This window comes from Coregonus lavaretus (assembly GCF_964263955.1).
Source record: "Coregonus lavaretus genome assembly, chromosome: 10".
Lineage (NCBI taxonomy): Eukaryota > Metazoa > Chordata > Actinopteri > Salmoniformes > Salmonidae > Coregonus > Coregonus lavaretus.
Genome location: NC_139997.1, coordinates 1,994,270 through 2,012,630, shown reverse-complemented (window position 1 = coordinate 2,012,630; position 18,361 = coordinate 1,994,270). Strand labels below are relative to the sequence as shown.

The following is an 18,361-nucleotide window of genomic DNA, read 5'->3' as shown; positions in this document are numbered from 1 at the left end:
GTAGCCTCGCGGTTGGCTGTGATAGTGAGCAGTAGCTCTGTTCTGTAGCCTCGCGGTTGGCTGTGATAGCCCTGTGAGCAGTAGCTCTGTTCTGTAGCTTAGCGCGCGCCTCAGGGTTAATCCAGTGGCTTTTGATTGAGGAAGCAGCAAACCTTCCCAGTCCTCCCTCTACACAAAGGCGGAGATCCTTCAGACTTGGATAACTGCCGTCCAATTTCCAAACAACAGTATCTTGCCTTGCCAAAGTTTTAGAGGCCCTGGCGAACTCTCAGTTTAGAACTTTCTTAAACTTCTCGTTCAAATCAAATCAAATCAAATGTTATTTGCCCCATGCGCCGAATACAACAAGTGTGAACCAATGCAGTTTTAAGAAAAAAAGTTTTAAGTAAAACATAGATAAGTAAATTTTTAAAAATAAAACATTATTAAAGAGCAGCAGTAAAATTAAATAACAGTAGGGAGGCTATATACAGGGGGTACCAGTACAGAGTCAATGTGCGGGGGCACAGGTTAGACGAGGTAATTGAGGTAATATGTACATGTGGGTAGAGTTAAAGTGACTATACATAGAAAATAAACAGAGTAGCAGCAGCGTAAAAGAGGGGGTGGGGTGGGGGGGCAATGCAAATAATCCGGGTAGCCATGATTAGCTGTTCAGGAATCTTATGGCTTGGTGGTAAAAGGTGTTAAGAAGCCTTTTGGACCTAGACTTAGCGCTCCGGTACCGCTTGCCGTGCGGTAGCAGAGAGAACAGTCTATGAATAGGGTGAGGTCATTAATCTACACTTCCAAAAGCCATGATGGGGCTTCTGGAATGTTGTCTTTCCAGGACTGGTGAAAGTTGAAGGAGGAAGAGTTTGCCATTACAATAGTGACGTTATCTTCAGATCTTGCTTTGCTGTATCTAAAAATTGCATTTCCTCTTAGCGAAGAACTGCAGAATGCTGTGGTAGCCATGCTGGTTAAGTGTGCCTTGAGTTCTAAATAAATCACAGACAGTGTCACCAGCAAAGGACCCCCACACCATAACACCTCCTCCTCCATGCTTTACGGTGGGAACTACACATGCAGAGATCATATGTTCACCCACACCGCGTCTCACAGAGACACGTCGGTTGGAACCAAAAATATCCAACTTGGACTCCAGACCAAAGGATACATTTCCACAGGTCTAATGTCAATCACTCGTGTTTCTTGGCCCAAGCAAGTCTCTTCTTCTTATTGGTGTCCTTTAGCAGTGGTTTCTTTGCAGCAATTCGACCATGAAGGCCTGATTCACACTGTCCCTCTGAACAGTTCATGTTGAGATGTGTCTGTGACTTGAACTCTGTGAAGCATTTATTTGGGCTGCAATTTCTGAGGTTGGTAACTCTAATGAACTTATCCTCTGCAGCAGAGGTAACTCTGGGTATTCCATTCCTGTGGCGGTCCTCATGAGAGCCAGTTTCATCATAGCGCTTGATGGTTTTTGCGACTGCACTTGAAGAAACGTTCAAAGTTCTTGAAATGTTCCGTATTGACTGACCTTCATGTCTTAAAGTAATTTCCCTTTGCTTATTTGAGCTGTTCTTGCCATAATATGGACTTGGTCTTTTACCAAATAGGGCTATCTTCTGAATACCACCCCTACCTTGTCACAACACAACTGATTGGCTCAAACGCATTAAGAAGGAAAGAAATTCCACAAATTAACTTTTAAGAAGGCACACCTGTTAATTGAAATGCATTCCAGGTGACTACCTCATGAAGCTGGTTGAGAGAATGCCAAGAGTGTGCAAAGCTGTCATCAAGGCAAAGGGTGGCTATTTGAAGAATCTCAAATATAAAATATATTTTGATTTGTTTAACACTTTTTTGGTTACTACATAATTCCATATGTGTTATTTCATAGTTTTGATGTCTTCGCTATTATTCTACAATGTAAAAAATAGTACAAATAAAGAAAAACCCTTGAATGAGTAGGTGTGTCCAAACTTTTGACTGGTAGTGTATATGCCATGCCATTTAAACACAGTTTGCATTGTCAGATGTAATCTTGCACTATCTACAAAACAAACAGACATTAGTTAGTGTTGTTGCAATCTGTAAGAAAAGCAAATAATGTGTGAATCTAGTTGTAACCTGGATTCCTATCTTAATATCATTAGAGACCAGATGGAACAAAACATACATCTATGTCTGGTATTTATGGAACATCACTCCTTGTCAATGACTCAAATGAAATGTTTTAATGCAACTTAGTTTTTGTCCTTTCACTGGAGATAGGACTATGGCCTATTACCTACAGGTTTATAGACTGTATAACCTAAATTTGTGTATGTTTAGATTCTAGCCGGTCTTATATGTAATGAAAAGAGAAATATAGAGAACAGTTAGCTAAACACACTAAGCTTCGATTACAAATATTGAATATGAAGCATTAAACAAATGTTTTTTTAATTCTAATGTTTGTTCTCTCTCTGAGAGTATACATTCTGCATGTTTGATGATGGCGTGATCTGGTTCCATTTCCAGATTGTTCATGCTGTACTGTACAGGGGAAACGCTATATGTTGAGATATCAGTTTATATAAGGACAGAAAGCCGCGTTAAACCCATAACAGCATCTCTACCACGGTCATAAACCCATAACAGCATCTCTACCACAGTCATAAACCCATAACAGCATCTCTACCAGTCATAAACCCATAACAGCATCTCTACCATGGTCATAAACCCATAACAGCATCTCTACCACGGTCATAAACCCATAACAGCGTCTCTACCATGGTCATATACCCATAACAGCATCTCTACCATGGTCATAAACCCATAACAGCATCTCTACCATGGTCATAAACCCATAACAGCATCTCTACCATGGTCATAAACCCATAACAGCATCTCTACCACAGTCATAAACCCATAACAGCATCTCTACCATGGTCATAAACCCATAACAGCATCTTTACCATGGTCATAAACCCATAACAGCATCTCTACCATGGTCATAAACCCATAACAGCATCTCTACCACAGTCATATACCCATAACAGCATCTCTACCACGGTCATAAACCCATAACATCATCTCTACCATGGTCATAAACCCATAACAGCATCTCTACCACAGTCATAAACCCATAACAGCGTCTCTACCACAGTCATAAACCCATAACAGCATCTCTACCACAGTCATAAACCCATAACAGCATCTCTACCATGGTCATAAACCCATAACAGCATCTCTACCAGTCATTAATGATTGAACAGACTCTGGCTCCACAGAAAGGGCTGCTCTGCTCTCATCAGTGAACAATATGTTTCCTTCCCCACTTCAGCGTTCATTATTCTCTCTTGGGTACACATGGGAATTACATTGTGTGTGTGAGTCACTTTCACTGTCTAACAGTTACATCATGTGTCGTCATTGATCATGATCAGTAGCATTGATTAGCCTAATAATCAATCAGAATGATTGAACAATCTTAAATGTTAGGATTGACCTAGAGTAGACCTCAAAATGGTTGGATTACACCAAGCACAATAATGCCTCTGTTTTACCTTGGAAAGGCACATTGTTCTTTATTAATCTGATATGGTAACCAAGGTTACATCTGTGATGATCAGATGGCCTGCACACTACACTCACAGAGAAACGTCTGTCTGTCTGTCCTTAAAGTGAATCTATCAGCTTCTGGCTGGACAGGTGATGATCTCTGAGGTCATTCATCTCCATGATGGGGCTTCTGAAATGTTGTCTTTCAAGTTGCTCAGGACTGGTGAAAGTTGAAGGAGGAAGAGTTTGCCATTACAATGGTGACGTTATCTTCAGATCTTGCTTTGCTGTATCTAAAAATGGCATTTCCTCTTAGCGAAGAACTCATAGTACCTGTAAGAACAAGAAGCTCTCGATCTGTCAGTGCTCATTTTACATTTACAGTTTTAGTCATTTAGCAGATGCTCTTATCCAGAGCGACTTACAGTTAGTGAGTGCATACATTTTTATACTGGCCCCCCCCCCGTGGGAAACGAACCCACAACCCTGGCGTCATGCTCTACCAACTGAGCTACAGGAGACTCATAGTACTCAAGAAGCTCTTGATCTGTCAGTACTCATTAGCATGTGAGTGGCCTTACTTTACACTTTACATTATATGACGTAATGCAAATGTGGTAACAAATGGTCTTTATTTTTCATGTTATCCAGTTAAATGTAACTAAATGTTATCGAAAATGTAATCTACGTAATCTCCAAAAGTAATTGTTTATTATGAGAGGGATACACTGTCATGCTGCATACTCAAAGAAAGGTTCATATCTCACCTTTCTGGTAAAAATAGTTATAAATTGCTGAGGTCTAATCACTTTTGAGGACACAAGCTCCAGTACACAGTACAAATATACTAAAAATATGAAATTATAAAATATTTTATATGATGTATTTACTATTCAGCAAAACTGTATGAATAAGGCTTGAAATGACTTATATGCTTTCTAAATATAGCATAAGCAAATTATAAAATGACTAACTATAAGATTTCACCTCCCTTATAACTGTAAAATACCTATTTGTATGTTTAGTGTTAGAGAAAATATGCAATATTCTCTCTTGATCAAAACGTCTTGCCCCCATCGCTGTGAACGTCTCACAGAGCTTTAGCTTGGCTTCCTGAACTGGTTGGGGACTCGCCTTTCATCTCATATTCATCTTGTCAGTCTATGACAGGGATGGGCAACTGGTGTAGGCCCGCGGACCAATACAAACATTTTTAAATAAGAATATTGTATTTATTTTGGGGAACTCAGTCAGGGTCTCAACTTCCTGTTGAGAGTTAGAATAATAGAATACATAAGGTGGAATTTTGAAATGTGGTTGTGCCTCATCAGCCGTAACTCAATTAGCCCAGGTCAGCAACATTGTTTTAGATTGGTAAATTAGTCAAGCGGTCAGCTATCTAAACTTGTAATAAGCATGGTCGAATTACCGACCGGTGTGGGGCCCATTGATCATCAGTTATCATATTAAAAACTGCAAACATTTGCCTCCACCCTATTGCAAAATGTATAGAATTACAGGAAATTAGCTGTAAAACTGCACATTTTTCTCTCCGCCCCATGGCAAAATGAGTAGAATTGCATGAAATGCGTTAGACTTTTCTTTTTGGTGGACCCCACCCCCATCAAAGTTGCCCATCCCTGGTCTATGACAAACAGAGAAAGTGTTTGTTTAAAATCGATGAATTATTTTAGATTAATGGCTATAAATCAATCTCTGAATGTGCTACCGTGATGAAACCACGCTCTCCTGCTGCGCTACGATGTAAGGATTGCAGGCATGTGCTTTGTCCGTGGCTGTGATGTTGGATTCAGCCAGGAGTTGATGGACAGTCGGAAGAGCGAATGAAATGGTAGGAGGGACAACCCACCTTCAAGTGGTTTCAGATTTCACATCCTGCGTCACACAGGCTCAGGAAAAAAATACTACTGTGTCCGTGGGAACCGGGGCTATCGCTCAATGCAAGCCATTTCCATCTACTGAATCCACAGATCGATGTATAAGGTCGGAACCAGTACCAGAACCACGCAGGTCCTTACATCTGAGGTTTGCTGACCTTCTGTTTAGAAATGTCATTGGTGATGTTGTATCAGTCCTGTCCATGATAGCCTCTATGAAATAAACTGTTGTAGTCGGTCTTAAATGAAGAAACAATACTTTTAAAGGAAGAAACAAGACTTTTAATCAATTTGACTTTATCAATGTTGCGAGGAATACATCATGATTTGATTGTCATTGCCTTAAAATGTTGACTGCATACATATGTGTCAACTATGCTGGAATGCTGGAAATCATGTTGAGGCCCTCTGCTTCACTAGGAGCTGTTGAGGCCCTCTGCTTCACTGTTGAGGCCCTCTGCTTCACTAGGAGCTGTTGAGGCCCTCTGCTTCACTGTTGAGGCCCTCTGCTCCACTGTTGAGGCCCTCTGCTCCTCTGTTGAGGCCCTCTGCTCCACTGTTGAGGTTCTCTGCTCCACTGTTGAGGCCCTCTGCTTCACTAGGAGCTGAAAGGTATAAGTCAAGTAACTCAATGCTATATATTGCAGCCTTTCCCATCCTTGAGTTCCTCCTAACAGGCCTTGAGAACAAAGCTGAGAGGGAGAGGAGGTAAATCTCTGTCTGTTCTGACTGTTGTTAGAACTTGTTCAATGTTATGGGCCCTGGTCTAAAGTAGTATTAATGTGCCATTTGATACCAGGTCCTGGATGTCAGGAAGCTTGGCCCCAGTGATGTACTGGGCCATACGCACTACCCTCTGTAGTGCCTTGCGGTCGGAGGCCGAGCAGTTGCCATACCAGGCAGTGATGCAGCCAGTCAGGATGCTCTCGATGGTGCAGCTGTAGAACCTTTTGAGGATCTGAGGACCCATGCCAAATCTTTTCAGTCTCCTGAGGGGGAATAGGTTTTGTTGTGTCATCAGCAAACTTAATGATGGTGTTGGAGTCGTGCCTGGCCATGCAGTCATGGGTGAACAGGGAATACAGGAGGGGACTGAGCACGCACCACTGAGGGGTCCCCGTGTTGAGGATCAGCGTGGCGGATGTGTTGTTAACTACCCTTACCACTTGGGGGCGGCCCATCAGGAAGTCCAGGATCCAGTTGCAGAGGGAGGTGTTTAGTCCCAGGGTCCTTAGCTTAGTGAAGAGTTTTGAGGGCACTATGGTGTTGAACGCTGAGCTGTAGTCAATGAATAGCATTCTCACGTAGGTGTTCCTCTTGTCCAGGTGGGAAAGGGCAGTGTGGAGCGCAATAGAGATTGCATCATCTGTGGATCTGTTGGGGCGGTATGCAAATTGGAGTGGGTCTGGGGTTACTGGGATAATGGTGTTGATGTGATCCATGACCAGCCTTTCAAAGCACTTCATGGCTACCTATTGACTACTGACAAGACAAGAGGGAAGTAGTGAACCTATTGACAAGACAAGAGGGAAGGAATGAACCTATTGACAAGACAAGAGGGAAGTAGTGAACCTATTGACAAGAGGGAAGTAGTGAACCTATTGACAAGACAAGAGGGAAGTAGTGAACCTATTGATAAGACAAGAGGGAAGTAGTGAACCTATTGACAAGAGGGAAGTAGTGAACCTATTGACAAGACAAGAGGGAAGTAGTGAACCTATTGATAAGACGGAAGTAGTGAACCTATTGACAAGACAAGAGGGAAGTAGTGAACCTATTGACAAGACAAGAGGGAAGTAGTGAACCTATTGACAAGACAAGAGGGAAGTAGTGAACCTATTGACAAGACAAGAGGGAAGTAGTGAACCTAACACTCAGACAGGTTCAGATCTGGTCAGGCAACATTTCTCCTGAAGAAGACAAGATGCCTCATTGTTTTGAGTTTCACTACCGATGTAGGGCTGATTACAGTCTGTGATTCTTCACAGAGCAGTCAGGCACTCTACTCAGAATTTACAAATCATACATGAATATAATGCGAAAGGAGAATTAGGTGCAAGGAAGATCTCCTTAGCCAGGCATGTTGTTGTTTGTTTTGGGATATTATGGAAAATCAGGGAACACGCCAAGGTTGCTGCCTCAACTGGATGCTGAAAGCTTGTAACACAAAATTGTATGTATTCTTATATTCGTGTAATGCCTAAGATGCTGGTGAAGGATTATTAGGCTTATTATCATCCCAAATGGCACCCTATCTCCTAGTGCACTACTTTTTGACCAGAACCATATGGGCCCTGGTCAAAAGTAGTGCACTACATAGGGAGCCATTTGGGATGCAGGCATATGCTCATTAGCAGGCTGTTACAGGGGGTAGTATAATCCGTTTGGCATTGCTTTAAAGTGCCATGGATGTGACATAACCCCAAGTTAAACCACATGGGTGGGAACGATGTGATCTGCATCAGATTTTATATAAATCGGATTCGACTCTTGTAATCTTTGTCATTCTGTAATAAGTAACTTGACACAGTCCAAGAACAATAAGTGTTGTTTACTGGACGAATGGAAGTCTTGGGATCCCAATTAAATGTTGTCATTTTAGAGGCTATACAGAACGTTTGCCTACTATTGGGTCAAAAGGGGTCCCCCTAAATGGACAGAAATATTGTCCATAGATGTCCTCATTAGAATGAAAAGGGGCACAGCTCTCCACACCCCTGAGGTTTTTATATGCATTGGATTAGTCTATTTTCTAGCTAATATTATGACTTTGGATGTGTTTAAACCCCTTGATTCAAAAGACATGTAGCCTGGAGTCACAACCAGCTATATCTCTCTCTAATCTAAACTCCTAATCCACTGAATGTGGGGAAGAACGGGGAGTTTCCTTGCTAAACTGATACAAACACTAAGATACTTCATAATTTCATGTTTAGACAGGATCGTTGTGAAATGTGACTGGTTCCATTACTTTCCTTTGAGTCATGACTCTGAAAGCATCATTCTGGCAGTGTATCAGTGAGTGGAACGCATATATTTATTTATTTATTTAACCTTTATTTAACCAGGCAAGTCAGTTAAGAACAAATTCTTATTTACAATGACAGCCTACACCGGCCATACCCGGACGACGCTGGGCCAATTGTGCGCCGCCCTATGGGACTCCCAATCACGGCCGGTTGTGATACAGCCTGGAATCGAACCAGGGGGTCTGTAGTGACGCCTCAAGCACTGAGATGCAGTGCCTTAGACCGCTGCGCCACTCGGGAGCATAAAGCGGAGCTTGAAGCTATCTCTGTCTCGCTCTGTCTCTCTCTGTCAGTGGACAAAACAGGCCGCACCACAGAACAGAACTGCACTGTGCAAATGGTTAAGCTACTGATCGATTTCAATTGATTGATATCTGAGCTCAGATCTTGTTGCCACTTGTCCTAACTCTAACCGAGCAGCAGAATGGGTGGCTGTGATGAAGCCAGTATAAAGAGAGGCTGTTCTAGCTAGGGTCAACACCTCGTTCTCACTCAGGTTACGTCCCAAATGGCACCCTATTCCCTACATAGTGCACTACTTTAGACCAGAGAATGGCACTCTATTCCCTATATAGTGCACTACTTTAGACCAGAGAATGGCACCCTATTCCCTATATAGTGCACTACTTTAGACCAGAGAATGGCACCCTATTCCCTATATAGTGCACTACTTTAGACCAGAGAATGGCACCCTATTCCCTACATAGTGCACTACTTTAGACCAGAGAATGTCACCCTATTCCCTATATAGTGCACTACTTTAGACCAGAGAATGGGACCCTATTCCCTATATAGTGCACTACTTTAGACCAGAGAATGGCACCCTATTCCCTACATAGTGCACTACTTTAGACCAGAGCCCTATGGACCCTGTGCACTATGTAGGGAATAGGGTGCCATTTGGGACACACCCAGTCTGTTCTAACCAGGGCCCTGTCAACATCCTGTCCACACCTTGGTCAACATCCTGTCCACACCTTGGTCAACATCCTGTCCACACCTTGGTCAACATCCTGTCCACACCTTGGTCAACATCCTGTCCACACCTTGGTCAACATCCTGTCCACACCTTGTTCAACATCCTGTCCACACCTTGGTCAACATCCTGTCCACACCTTGGTCAACATCCTGTCCACACCTTGGTCAACACCTTGTTCAATTATCCTGTCAACACCTTGTTCAACATCCTGTCAACACCTTGTTCAACATCCTGTCCATACCTTGTTCAACACCTTGTTCAACATCCTGTCCACACCTTGTTCAACACCCTGTCAACACCTTGTTCAACACCTTGTTCAACACCTTGTTCAACATCCTGTCAACACCTTGTTCAACATCCTGTCAACACCTTGTTCAACATCCTGTCCACACCTTGTTCAACATCCTGTCCACACCTTGGTCAACATCCTGTCCACACCTTGGTCAACACCTTGTTCAATTATCCTGTCAACACCTTGTTCAACATCCTGTCAACACCTTGTTCAACATCCTGTCCATACCTTGTTCAACACCTTGTTCAACATCCTGTCCACACCTTGTTCAACACCCTGTCAACACCTTGTTCAACACCTTGTTCAACACCTTGTTCAACACCTTGTTCAACATCCTGTCAACACCTTGTTCAACATCCTGTCAACACCTTGTTCAACATCCTGTCAACACCTTGTTCAACATCCTGTCCACACCCTGTCAACACCCTGTCAACACCTTGTTCAACACCTTGTTCAACACCTTGTTCAACATCCTGTCAACACCTTGTTCAACACCTTGTTCAACACCCTGCCAACACCTTGTTCAACACCCTGCCAACACCTTATTCAACATCCCTTCAACACCTTGTTCAACATCCTGTCAACACCTTGTTCAACACCTTGTTCAACACCCTGCCAACACCTTGTTCAACACCTTGTTCAAGATCCTGTCAACACCCTGCCAACACCTTGTTCAACACCTTGTTCACACTCATACAGAAAAGGCTCTGACAAAGAATGTTGAACATTGGAAAGTTTGGGACAATGTGCAAACAAAACACTCAATCATGTTCTCTCTCATTTTAAATTTTAGGCAAACAAACAATACAAGTTGTGATAAGAGCGTCTGCTAAATGACTAAAATGTCAATGTAATGGTAATATAATGGTAATGTAATGGTAATGGTAATATAATGGTCATGTAATGGTCATGGTAATGTAATGGTAATGGTAATGTAATGGTCATGGTAATGTAATGTAATGTAATGACAATGTAATGGTAATATAATGGTAATGTAATGGTAATGTAATGGTAATGTAATGTCTAATACACGTCTTTTGAAAATGTTCTCTTCTTTGTTTCTCACAGGAAAAGGTGTCCAGATGCGACGCGCCAAACAGTAAAGGTTACCCTCCTGTACCCCTCTTCCCTGTCATCTCATTCTGCTCCTCCTGCACTTCCTGCTCATCCAGAACCGACTATTGGTACCGTTGGATCCTCCCTGGGGTCCCCAACCCCCACTCGGGCGGTTGACAAATCCCCGCTTTTCCCCTCCTCTCTGCTGCCCCGGTCCCCGTCCCTGAACCTCTTCTCCCCATTCCTTGACCCACTGGCCCCCGTCCCTGGCAACATGTCCATTGCCCTGAAGCAGGTCTTCAAAAAGGACAAGACCTTCCGGCCCAAGCGTAAGTTTGAGCCGGGGACGCAGCGCTTCGAGCTGCATAAGAAGGCCCATGCGTCGCTGAGCTCCGGCGTTGACCTGAGGGCGGCAGTAGCTCTGCCCCACGGGGAGGATCTGAACGACTGGGTGGCCGTGCACGTGGTCGACTTCTTCAACAGGATAAACCTCATCTACGGGACGGTGTGTGAGTTCTGCACGGAGAAGAGTTGTCCGGTGATGTCCGGTGGGCCGAGGTTTGAGTACCGATGGCAGGACGATCACAAGTATAAGAAACCCACGGCTCTACCGGCTCCCAAGTACATGAACCTGCTGATGGACTGGATCGAGGTCCAGATCAACAATGAGGATATCTTCCCCACCAGTGTAGGTGAGTACTCTGGGTAACTATATGTACATCACCGACACTCAACAGGCCCAGACAGGGTCTTTTTTTAGGAACTCAGTCAGGCCTCTGCCCCTGGTACACAAAAGACATGGTCAAATGTGTAGCATTGCAGGAAATTAGCTTTAATAAAGTGAAACATCTTCGCCCCACCAAGCACTAGCAGTGTGGGGGTAATATCACTGAGCAAGCTTAAAGTTAGTGAGGGAGATGAGAGTCTCCAGCTTCAGAGATTTTTTGCAGTTCGTTCCAGTCATTAGCAGCAGATAACTGGAAGGAATGGCGGCCAAAGGAGGTGTTGGCTTTGGGGATGACCAGTGAGATATACCTGCTGGAGCGCAGACTATGGGTGGGTGTTGCTATGGTGACCAATGAGCTAAGATAAGGCAGGGATTTGCCTAGCAGTGATTTATAGATGACCTGGAGCCAGTGGGTTTGGCGACGAATATGTAGTGAGGGCCAGCCAACAAGAGCGTACAGGTCATAGTGGTGGGTAGTGTATGGGGCTTTGGTGACAAAACGGATGGCACTGTGATAGACTACATCCAATTTGCTGAGTAGAGCATTGGAGGCTATTTTGTAAATGACATCGCCGAAATCAAGGATCGGTAGGATAGTCCGTTTTATGAGGGCATGTTTGGCAGCATGAGTGAAGGAGGCTTTGTTGCGAAGTTGGAAGCCGATTCTAGATTTAAATTTGGATTGGAGATGCTTAATGTAAGTCTGGAAGGAGAGTTTACAGTCTAACCAGACACCTAGGTATTTGTAGTTGTCCAGATATTCTAAGTCAGACCCGCCGAGAGTAGTGATTCTAGTTGTGCGGGCGTAAGCAGTTTTACTAGCGTTTAAGAGCAGGCTACGGAAGGAGTGTTGTATGGCATTGAAGCTTGTTTGGAGGTTTGTTAACACAGTGTCCAATGAAGGGCCAGATGTATACAAAATGGTGTCGTCTGCGTAGAGGTGGATCTGAAAGTCACCAGCAGCAAGAGCGACATCATTGATATACACGGAGAAAAGTGTCGGCCCAAGAATAGAACCCTGTGGCACCCCCATAGAGACTGCCAGAGGTCCAGACAACAGGCCCTCCGATTTGACACATTGAACTCTATCTGAGAAGTAGTTGGTGAACCAGGCGAGGCAGTCAGTTGAGAAACCAAGGCTATTTAGTCTGCCAATAAGAATGCGGTGATTGACAGAGTTGAAAGTCTTGGCCAGGTCGATGAAGACGGCTGCACAGTACTGTCTTTTATCGATCGCGGTTATAATATCTTTTAGGACCTTGAGCGTGGCTGAGGTGCACCCATGACCAGCTCGGAAACCAGATTGCATAGCGGAGAAGGTACGGTGGGATTCGAAATGGTCGGTGATCTGTTTGTTCACTTGGCTTTCAAATACTTTCGAAAGGCAAGGCAGGATGGATATAGGTCTGTAACAGTTTGGATCTAGAGTGTCACCCCCTTTGAAGAGGGGGATGACCGCGGCAGCTTTCCAATCTCTGGGGATCTCAGATGATACGAAAGAGAGGTTGAACAGGCTAGTAATAGAGGTTGCGACAATTTCGGCTGCTAATTTTGAAAAGAAAGGGTCCAGATTGTCTAGCCCAGCTGATTTGTAGGGGTCCAGATTTTGCAGCTCTTTCAGAACATCAGCTATCTGAATTTGGGTGAAGGAGAAGCGGGGAGGGGCATTGGCAAGTTGCAGCGGAGGGAGCAGAGCTGGTGGCCGAGGTAGAGGTAGCCAGGTTGAAAGCATGGCCAGCCGTAGCAAAATGCTTGTTGAAATTCTCAATTATCGTAGATTTATCGGTGGTGATAGTGTTTCCTAGCCTCAGTGCAGTGGGCAGCTGGGAGGAGGTGCTCTTATTCTCCATGGACTTTAGTGTCCCAAAACTTTTTGGAGTTAATGCTACAGGATGCACATTTCTGTTTGAAAAAGCTAGCCTTTACTTTCCTAACTGATTGTGTATATTGGTTCCTGACTTCCCTGAAAAGTTGCATATCGCGGGTGCTGTTCGATGCTAATGCAGTACGCCACAGGATGTTTTTGTGCTGGTCAAGGGTGAACCAGGGGCTATATCTGTTCTTAGTTCTGAATTTTTTGAATGGGGCATGCTTATTTAAGATGGAGAGGAAAGCACTTTTGAAGAACATCCAGGCATCCTCTACTGACGGAATGAGGTCAATATCCATCCAGGATACCCGGGCCAGGTCAATTAAAAAGGCCTGCTCGCTAAACTGTTTTAGGGAGCGTTTGACAGTGATGAGGGGTGGTCGTTTGACCGCGGACCCATTACAGACGCAAGCAATGAGGCAGTGATCGCTGAGATCCTGGTTGAAGACTGCAGAGGTGTACAGTGAGGGAAAAAAGTATTTGATCCCCTGCTGATTTTGTACGTTTGCCCACTGACAAAGATATGATCAGTCTATAATTTTAATGGTAGGTTTATTTGAACAGTGAGAGACAGAATAACAACAAACAAATCCAGAAAAAAACGCATGTCAAAAATGTTATAAATTGATTTGCATTTTAATGAGGGAAATAAGTATTTGACCCCTCTGCAAAAACATGACTTAGTACTTGGTGGCAAAACCCTTGTTGGCAATCACAGAGGTCAGACGTTTCTTGTAGTTGCCCACCAGGTTTACACACATCTCAGGAGGGATTTTGTCCCACTCCTCTTTGCAGATCTTCTCCAAGTCATTAAGGTTTCGAGCCTGACGTTTGGCAACTCGAACCTTCAGCTCCCTCCACATATTTTCTATGGGATTAAGGTCTGGAGACTGGCTAGGCCACTCCAGGACCTTAATGTGCTTCTTCTTGAGCCTCTCCTTTGTTGCCTTGGCTGTGTGTTTTGGGTCATTGTCATGCTGGAATACCCATCCATGACCCATTTTCAATGCCCTGGCTGAGGGAAGGAGGTTCTCACCCAAGATTTGACGGTACATGGCCCCGTCCATCGTCCCTTTGATGCGGTGAAGTTGTCCTGTCCCCTTAGCAGAAAAACACCCCCAAAGCATAATGTTTCCACCTCCATGTTTGACGGTGGGGATGGTGTTCTTGGGGTCATAGGCAGCATTCCTCCTCCTCCAAACACGGCGAGTTGAGTTGATGCCAAAGAGCTCGATTTTGGTCTCATCTGACCACAACACTTTCACCCAGTTCTCCTCTGAATCATTCAGATGTTAATTGGCAAACTTCAGACGGGCCTGTATATGTGCTTTCTTGAGCAGGGGGACCTTGCGGGCGCTGCAGGATTTCAGTCCTTCACGGCGTAGTGTGTTACCAATTGTTTTCTTGGTGACTATGGTCCCAGCTGCCTTGAGATCATTGACAAGATCCTCCCGTGTAGTTCTGGGCTGATTTCTCGCCGTTCTCATGATCATTGCAACTCCACGAGTTGAGATCTTGCATGGAGCCCCAGGCAGAGGGAGATTGACAGTTCTTTTGTGTTTCTTCCATTTGCGAATAATCGCACCAACTGTTGTCACCTTCTCACCAAGCTGCTTGGCGATGGTCTTGTAGTCCATTCCAGCCTTGTGTAGGTCTACAATCTTGTCCCTGACTTCCTTGGAGAGCTCTTTGGTCTTGGTCATGTTGGAGAGTTTGAAATCTGATTGATTGATTGCTTCTGTGGACAGGTGTCTTTTATACAGGTAACAAGCTGAGATTAGGAGCACTCCCTTTAAGAGTGTGCTCCTAATCTCAGCTCGTTACCTGTATAAAAGACACCTGGGAGCCAGAAATCTTTCTGATTGAGAGGGGGTCAAATACTTATTTCCCTTATTAAAATGCAAATCAATTTATAACATTTGTTTGTTGTTATTCTGTCTCTCACTGTTCAAATAAACCTACCATTAAAATTATAGACTGATAATTTCTTTGGGCAAACGTACAAAATCAGCAGGGGATCAAATACTTTTTTCCCTCACTATATTTAGAGGGTAAATTAGTCAGGATGATATCTATGAGGGTGCCCATGTTTACGGATTTAGGGTTGTACCTGGTAGGTTCCTTGATCATTTGTGTGAGATTGAGGGCATCTAGTTTGGATTGTAGGATGGCCGGGGTGTTAAGCATATCCCAGTTTAGGTCACCAAGCAGTATGAACTCTGAGGATAGATGGGGGGCAATCAATTCACATATGGTGTCCAGGGCACAGCTGGGGGCTGAGGGGGGTCTGCACAGACCTGGATAGTATGATAGAGCTCTGCAGGCTATCTCTACAGTAGATTGCAACTCCGCCCCCTCTGGCAGTTCTATCTAGATGGAAAATGTTGTAGTTGGGGATGGACATTTCAGAATTTTTGGTGGCCTACCTAAGCCAGGATTCAGACACTGCTAGAACATCAGGGTTGGCAGTGTGTGCTAACGCAGTGAATAACTCAAAATTAGGGAGGAGGCTTCTGATGTTAACATGCAAGAAACCAAGGCTTTTACGGTTACAGAAGTCGACAAATGATAGCGCCTGGGGGGTAGGAGTGATACTGGGGGCTACAGGGCCTGGGTTAACCTCTACATCACCAGAGGAACAGAGGAGGACTAGAATAAGGATACGGCTAAAGGCTTTAAGAACTGGTCTTCTAGTGCGTTGGGTACAGAGAATAAACGGGGCAGATTTCCGGGCGTTGTAGAATAGATTCAGGGCATTATGTACAGACAAGGATATGGAAGGATATGAGTACAGTGGAGGTAAACCTAAGCGTTGGGTAACGATGAAAGAGATAGCATCACTGGAGGCACCGATTGAGCCGGTCTCCGCGTGTATGGGGGGGTGGGACAAAGGAGCTCTCTGAGGCTGGTTGAGCGGGACTGGGGGTTCTACAGTGAAATAGTCCGGTCCCTCTTGGACTAGGTGATGGCTGCTTTGATGCTGACATGAAAAGACAGGTGATCCGGAGGCGGACGCTAATTGGATAGAACCGCTAACACCTGCTGACCTATGACCTACAGTATGACCTTACACCTGTCACACCTGCTCTGAATAGACTGGGTTACCACTACAAGCACTCTAAGGAGCCCTGGGAAAAAGTAGTGCACTATATAAGGGATTGGGTGCCGTTTCGGGCACAGACAAAGTTGATCGCTTGTAGAAAATGAGGATCTCACTCAGATTTGAGGTCAAATTAAATTCTTACTTGCTAAACCCAATAGCAGGGTCGCCCCCCCCAAGTTTCCTAAGAACAGTGTTTTTTTTTTTAGTGTTTTTTTGGGGGGGACATAAAAGACTGTAAAAACACCAGCAAATCAGCTCCAAGTGATTTTAATTTAATTTAATATTCCCACTCATAATACAGAGATACTGTAAATGTGATCGTATACAAATGTAAGCAAGGTTTCAAAATGGTTCTGTTTTAGTCAAATATTATATCTGTTTGGGCTTCTTGCGTTCAATTTTCAGTCTACAAATGATTTGTAATTATGTTCCAGCCCCCTGACCATCCGCTCAAGACGAAATCGGCCCGCGGCTGAATCTAGTTGTTGATCCCTGATCTACAGTCTCTGACGGCCTGTGAAGTCCTAGTTACGTCAGCTGAGGTCACAAAATCAAAAATCCTAAATTTATAAACACATTATTTGGATAGTCCAGATGTTCCATCTGTAGATGGCCATACTATCAACAAACTACACTACCTGACCAAAAGTATGTGGACATCTGCTCATCAAACATCTCATTCCAAAATCATGGGCATTAATATGGAGTTGGTCCCCCCTTTGCTGCTATAACAGCCTCCACTCTTCTGGGAAGGCTTTCCACTAGATGTTGGAACATTGCTGCGGGGACTTGCTTCCATTCAGCCACAAGAGCATTAGTGAGGTCGGGGCACTGATGTTGGGCGATTAGGCCTGGCTCGCAGTCGGCGTTCCAATTCATCCCAAAGGTGTTCGATGGGGTTGAGGTCAGGGCTCTGTGCAGGCCAGTGAAGTTCTTCCACACTGATCTCGACAAACCATTTCTGTATGGACCTCGCTTTGTGCACAGGGGCATTGTCATGCTGAAACAGGAAAGGGCCTTCCCCAAACTGTTGCCACAAAGTTGGAAGCACAGAATCGTCTAGAATGTCATTGTATGCTGTAGTTTTAAGATTTCCCTTCACTGGAACTAAGGAGCCTGAATCATGAAAAACAGCCCCAGACCATCATTCCTCCTCCACCAAACTTTACAGTTGGCACTATGCATTGGGGAAGGTAGTGTTCTCATGACATCCGCCAAACCCAGATTCGTCCGTCGGACTGCCAGATGGTGAAGCGTGATTCATCACTCCAGAGAACGCGTTTCCACTGTTCCAGAGTCCAATGGCGGCGAGCTTTACACCACTTCAGCCAATGCTTGGCATTGCGCATGGTGGTCTTAGGCTTGTGTGCGGCTGTTCAGCCATGGAAACCCATTTCATGAAGCTCCCGACGAACAGTTATTGTGCTGACGTTGCTTCCAGAGGCGGTTTGGAACTCGATAGTGAGTGTTGCAACCGATGACAGGTGATTTTTATGCACTACGTGCTTCAGCACTCTGCGGTTCCGTTCTGTGAGCTTCTGTGGCCGACCACTTCGCGGCTGAGCCGTTGTTGCTCCTAGACGTTTCCACTTCACAATAACAGCACTTACAGTTGACCGGGGCAGCTCTAGCAGGGCAGACATTTTACGAACTGACTTGTTGGAAAGGTGGCATCCTATGACGGTGCCACGTTGAAAGTCACTGAGCTCTTCAGTAAGGCCATTCTACTGCCAATGTTTGTCTGTGGAGATTGCATGGCTGTGTGCTCGATTTTATGCACCTGTCAGCAACGGGTGTGGCTGAAATAGCCGAATCCACTCATTTGAATGGGTGTCCACATACTTTTATATATATATATATATAGCGTATG

The 18,361-nt window shown here is 44.5% G+C and overlaps 1 protein-coding gene across 2 annotated transcripts in view; it reads left to right on the top strand.

The window, feature by feature from the left end:
- Positions 1-18,361, top strand: part of LOC311135674 (MOB kinase activator 3B-like) — a 52,454-nt gene that overhangs the window by 18,503 nt on the left and 15,590 nt on the right. For both annotated transcript variants that reach the window (XR_014613804.1, XM_084169697.1), the window contains exon 2: positions 10,804-11,483. Coding sequence is in view for 1 of the 2 variants with exons in the window: in XM_084169697.1 (XP_084025823.1) it covers positions 10,804-11,483 (680 nt within the window). In the remaining variant the exon portion in view is untranslated. The remainder of the gene's footprint in view (positions 1-10,803; positions 11,484-18,361) is intronic.